A 6,000-nucleotide genomic window follows, 5' to 3' on the forward strand; every position below is an offset into this window, starting at 1 on the left:
AACATTATTGGGAGTCTGACTTTATTGTGTCAAGTGGACACTATGCTTTCATCTTCAGATTCATTTAAAGTCCAGAGATCTGTTGAGCCTTTGAAGCACTTTTCCTGTATCCACTATGAGGAGAACTGGTGAGCCCTATAATAACACTGGAAAGTCATTGCTTACTTTTGAAATTTTCATGAGCATTTTCATGGCTGACTGAGAGTCCATCCGCCATGGAAACGGTGTGTTTTCCTTAGAGGAGAGAAGGCTGAGGGGGGACCTGATTGAGATCTACAAAATTATGAGGGGCATAGATGGAGTAGATAGGAAAAAACCTTTCCCCTTAATGGAGGGGTTAATAACCAGGGGCATAAATTTAAGGTAAGGGGCAGGAGGTTTAGAGGACATTTGAGGAATTATTTTTTTCACCCAGAGGGTGGGGGGTATCTGGAACTCACTGCCTGAAAGGGTGGTGGAGGCGGGAACCCTCACAACATTTAAGAAGTATTTAGATGGTCACTTGAAATGCTATAGCATACAAGGCTACAGGCCAAGTGCTGGAACATGGGATTAGAGTAGATAGGGACTTGATGACCGGCACAGACATGATGGGCGAAGGGCCTTTTTCTATGCTGTAAAACTCTATGACTCTATGATGCCCACCAATGCCATCACAGACAAGGCGTTGCAGTCAGCAGGTTGCCTTCACCTCCGCTGTGGATGTCCGGGGAGTACCAAGACGTAGCAGCAGGGTTAGGAAAGTTAGGAATTAGTTGCACAGCCTGAGCAATGGTGTTAATCACTTGTACATACTGTTCACTATTGTCAATAAACTCCCAAGAATGTCTCCCTGCCTATGGCTTGTTGTTCTGATGAGCAGTGTTCTTGTCACTCACATGTGAAACCTTTCTGCACAAGATAAAGGCAGGTGTCTCAGTCCAGGGCCTCCTCCCTGTGCTCTGTGCAGCTTTCAGACCAAAGCGATGGTCCAGCCTCACACTCCCTGGAAACATTACTGATGCCTGCATCTCGGCAGTGCTGGTCATTGCTGCCAGAATGTAGTGGGCAGGCGCCACAGAGTGTTCTCATTCTCTCGTTGTGCTCTCAGCACCTTTAAGGAGGGGCTGGCCCCCATCTCTTCAGCACCTGTGACTACTGATGCTGTGCTCCTGAAGGGCTCAGATGCTGAAGGTAGATAAAGGATTAGATGCTTCTAAAGTTTCATGGCTGCGTCTCTATGATATGACCCTGATCACAGAGCACAAGCGAGCTGCCCTCAGCCATACAGGAGTCAGACATTCTCAGAGGCTATGTGAAGATCTATGGAGTGTCCTCACTGCACGTCATCATCATCATCCTGCAATCGAGTGACTATCAGGGCTTCCATTGCACCCCCATGACAGGAGCATTCTCACAGAGGGTATTTGTGCTGCCATCAGCCAAACTAGAATCAAATGTTCAAAGATGCAATGTGAGGATCTATGGGGTCTCCTCACTGCATGTCATTGTCATCCTCCACAAATCCTGCAGCTATGAGGGCCTCCCGAGCGCGCCTGCCTTGTCTAGCCAGTGCGAGGGTCTCATCCCCAACATCGTCGCCTCCAAGGACCTCTTTACCCTCCATTAGATGAGGAGACCTCCAGCTCCTCTATTTCCTCCTCAGCCAACTCGACTCCCCGTTGCAGCACCAGGTTGTAAAGGGCGCAGCAGACGATGATGATGCGTGACACCCTCTGCAGGTTGTATTGCAGGGCTCCACCAGACTGGTCCAGGCACTGGAACCTCATCTTCAGCATCTCGATGGTCTGCTCCACCAAGTTGTGAGCTGCAGCATTAGCCTCATTATACCTTCGCTCTGCTGCAGTCTGAGGCCGCCGCACGGGTGTCATCAGCCACGGCCTCTGTGGGTAGCCCTTGTCTGCAAGGATCCAACGATGCAGTTTCTGTGGACCCTGGAAGACTCCAGGGATCTGTGACCGACTGTGGATGTAGGCGTCGTACACGCTCCCTGGAAACTGTGCGCAGACCGACAGGATGCGTTTCTGGTGGTCGCATATCAGCTGCACATTCAGTGAGTGGAACCCCTTGTGGTTTATGTCATCCACCATGTGTTGCGATGAAGGTCTGAGTGCCACATGAGTGCAGTCGATGGCACCTAGCAGCTGTGGGGAAACCCGAGATCAGGGTGAATCCAATCGTCCTTGCACCCTGGCTGTCCTGGTCCCGGGCAAAATGCACACAGTTGTGTACCCTCAAAAAGATGGCATCCATGACCTCATGGATGTATTTGTGGGTGGCGGCTTGTGATATCCCACAGAGATCACCTGTGGAGCCCTGAATGGAGCCACTGGCATAGAAATTGAGTGCTGCGGTCACTTTTACAACCACTGCAGTGGATGCCCTCCATGGCCCTGTGGTGCCAAATCCTGCAGCAGGCGGCAGATGTGAGTGACCAGTTCCCTCGACATGCGCAGTCTTCAGCGACACTGGTTCTTGGTCATCTGCAGGAATGAAAGGCAGCGTCTATAGACCCTGGGTCTAGCTAGGTGCTGGCCTGCGATGGCTCTCTGTGGCTCTTGGGTGGTGTGTGCAGGAGCCCAGTCGCCTCTTCTTCCTAAAGTTGCTGCTCTTGCCTCTGCACAGCCAAGAGTCTCAGTCGCTCTCTCCTCCATCGTCTTTGTGCTCTGTAGACAACAGGCATACAGCTAGTTCACCAGGCTCCATGATCCTGATGTACTCCTCCTGCAGGATGAAAGAGAGAGACACATGGTTAGCATGGGTGTACTAAGAACCTGTCCTGGTTCAGTGTGATGGCCCCTTAATGCTTCCTGGAGAGTGTTGGCCACCACTTGGATGTCCAGAGATTAGTGCGCTGCATGGCTGTCCTGTTAGCTTGAACCATGGGGGGAGACTGGCCCGAGCCGGGATGCTGACATTGGAAGAGGCTGTGAGCGCCTCCAGCAGTGACTGCCCCATGGCCGCTTTAACAAGGAGATTGTACAACATGTGCAGTCATCCAACTATTCTGCAGTCCGCTAAAATTCTCATGCATTTGCAGTTTGAGGCAGGGTTGGGGGGGTGGCGGGGGGGAGGCGCACAGGGAGGGTGCTGGTGGTTGGATGGGGGGAGGTGAAAAGCTCTGGAGAACTTGGTGGCATTTTGCTGCCTGTGTTGCTTGAGGGGCAGATAAGCTAGGAGCCCAACCCAAATCATATCCATGTGGCTGTGCCTGAACTGTCTCAGCTGCAGAGGAATGGTCACTTTATGCAGTTTTCCCTAATACATGGGCGCTTCCCTCGTCCACCCTACCCCCCCCACCCTGAATGCTTGTGCACTACTATCAACGGCAAGGCTGCCCTTGCCCATCCCCGCCACCATGAGTCACCTCAATGGTAGGGCTGCCTTAACACCACCTCCCCCCCGCCACCAGTCGCCTCAATGGCAGGGCTGCCCTTAACCCCGATCCCCCGATGCCCCTGAAGCTTGAAGTCTAACAGGCGACCCTGCCGAGCACTGCAGAACGATACTGTGTACTCACCTCTGAGCGCTCCTCAAAGTGCAGGCTGCCAAGCGCACGCCTTTTATGTGCTGTTGTGAAACATGTCGGCGTGCTTTCCCACTGACGTGGACAGACGACCAACGGTGTGGGGAGGGGAACGATTCCGGCTGGCCTGATAATGATATGCTGATGTATTACAATGCAGTTCCCGATGTCCGATGGCAGGAAACGTGGCCCGCCATCGACGGGCTGAGCGGGCAATCGCCAAATGGTTTCCCACTATTGTAAAACCGATCACGCCATATTGTCTGCTCATGCTATCGATCACGCCCAATGCCAACAGGCATGAAAAATTCCACCTCTTATCTCTGTAACCCCCTCCAACCTCCAAACCCATTGAGAACTCTGCACCCTTCAAATCTGGCCTGTTGTGCAACCCAATTATCTTTGGTTCATTACATGTGGTTGTGTCTTCAAGGCTCCTATGCTCTGGGATTTTCACCCTAAACCTCCCCCCTACCTCTCTTTCATATATTCCTTAACACCTGCCTTTTAGATCAAGTCTTTGATCAGCAGTCCTACTGTCTGCTGTTGTGGTTTGGTGTCAAATTTTGTCTGATAATCTTTCTGTGAAGTGCCTTGGAAAGCTTTTCTGTTTTAAAGATATATAAATGCAAGTAGTTGTTGTATGTATACATATATATATATATATATTCCTGTTATAGTGACACAAGAGGTTAAAGTGGAACAGAATGCTTTGAAATAGCAATTCAGATCATATAACTGTTCCAGCCCATAAGCCTGCATTCATACTTTTCTCCCTCCTACAACTGTGCGTATGGAGAGAATTTCATCATCAATTAAGCAGAAACTGCTGCTTATCATGAATGAAATACTTTTATAGGGCAGTTTGCACACTTTCTCAGCAATTATGCATAAAGTCATCCTTCATTGACATAAAACTTCAAGTTCTATGCACAATTGTTGTCCATTGTTATCTATTACAATCAAGTTCCACTGAATTTATTTGTCTAAAATAATGGTGCACAATTCTGTTCAAATAGCATGACTGGTATTAAAAATGTTTTGTAATGTTCACCTGGGTGAAAGTTGTTTGTGGCTTGCAAACCAAATGGGAATGCAACTTGAGTGGCAATGTGACTTGTAGTTTTTATTGTTATTGTAAAGTGAAGTGCAATGGGAAAATATTGGTCAAACTTGCTTCTCATTGCAGAATTTGGTCTGGAGTTTTTCAGGATCACAAATCCCTAACACAGCCTCTGACGTGAAGAATAGTGCAATTGATCACAAAAAGCTCGAATTACAACTGGAGAAACAGAAGCACAGGTCCATAATCACCTGTATAAATTCAGAATATATTTAATTGAAATCTTACTTTTCTATGCTGATTCATTTCATCTTGTTAAATCTGCAGGTTGAGGGATATTTCAGTGACAATGCAGAAGCAGCATGAGCTTCTTATGCTCATTGGTCAAAAAATGGGAATTCATTCTGAGACAGAACAGCAGGACCAGGAAGAATTCTCTCAATAAAACAGTCAACAGTCAAAAGACAACAAGAGAAAGGCGAGGGCGGGGGGGGAACTGGGATCCAGGGTTAAAACAGATGATGTTCAACCAGACAGAATAAGTTCATAGTACAGACACTTCCCATGATGAAGCTGAGCATAAGTGTACCTTATAGGATGGTCTTCAAATAATACTACACATATTTGATGAGTAATGCAAAAGTGCAGTGTTTCTGTCTAAATTTCAGTTTAAATTGACCTGCTTAGTGGTTTTACATCCATTATAACTGAGTAAAAATGCAAGAAAAGTTATTTAAAGCACAATAATGCAGAAGTGTTGCTATATTCAACATCAAATGTGTACATGCTAAGCTGTGTTTATTTTAACTGTTGTAATGTTGACCAGGTTTTATGAATCTGCATTAGGCATTGTGTGCTTGGATTCTAGCATTATAGCTCTCAAGTAAGTGCAATTATTCAGAAATAACAATTAAGATTGTATAGAATTACTTGACAATATGCTAAATGTATTATTGGGGGTAATGACCCAGTGGTGTAAATTCTATCTGTGCTATGGTATACATATTCTTTATGTGAACTGTAATTTGGTCTTTCATTGCAGGATGGTACTGATTTTCATTCAGCTGTAACTAGGGATCTAGGAGAAATATAAAGAGAAGAAAGGGAGGGGTGAATTTTCTTGGAGGTTCTTCTACTTGTTGATTGTAGATTTTCTGCAAGAGGCTTTGAAATCCTGAAATAACAGTGTAAACTGAAAATCACCCTGAATATCAGCACTGATTGTGGAAAATCCTGGAACTGCAGCACATTATTAATTTATTAGACAAAAGTAGTGTCAAAAGGTAAGTTTGAGGGGATCTGACAGTGCAGAGGATCTATCAGTACGTCTCAATGAGGCCAACATAAGAAATATTGTTAGTCATCACAACATATCTTTAAATGAGGAAATAGATGCAATTAAAGATTGTTC

General features: G+C 46.6%; 1 protein-coding gene across 1 annotated transcript in view; it reads left to right on the top strand.

Annotated features, from left to right (window-relative positions):
• The window catches only part of trpa1b (transient receptor potential cation channel, subfamily A, member 1b), a 150,885-nt gene extending 145,842 nt beyond the window's left edge, over positions 1-5,043 (top strand). The window contains exons 27-28 of the mRNA XM_078541229.1: positions 4,716-4,828; positions 4,917-5,043. Coding sequence (XP_078397355.1) covers positions 4,716-4,828; positions 4,917-5,034 — 231 coding nt within the window. The 3' untranslated portion in view covers positions 5,035-5,043. The remainder of the gene's footprint in view (positions 1-4,715; positions 4,829-4,916) is intronic.
• The last annotated feature ends 957 nt before the right edge of the window (positions 5,044-6,000 follow it).

Source organism: Cetorhinus maximus, chromosome 4, assembly GCF_964194155.1.
Source record: "Cetorhinus maximus chromosome 4, sCetMax3.hap1.1, whole genome shotgun sequence".
Classification (NCBI taxonomy): Eukaryota; Metazoa; Chordata; class Chondrichthyes; order Lamniformes; family Cetorhinidae; genus Cetorhinus; species Cetorhinus maximus.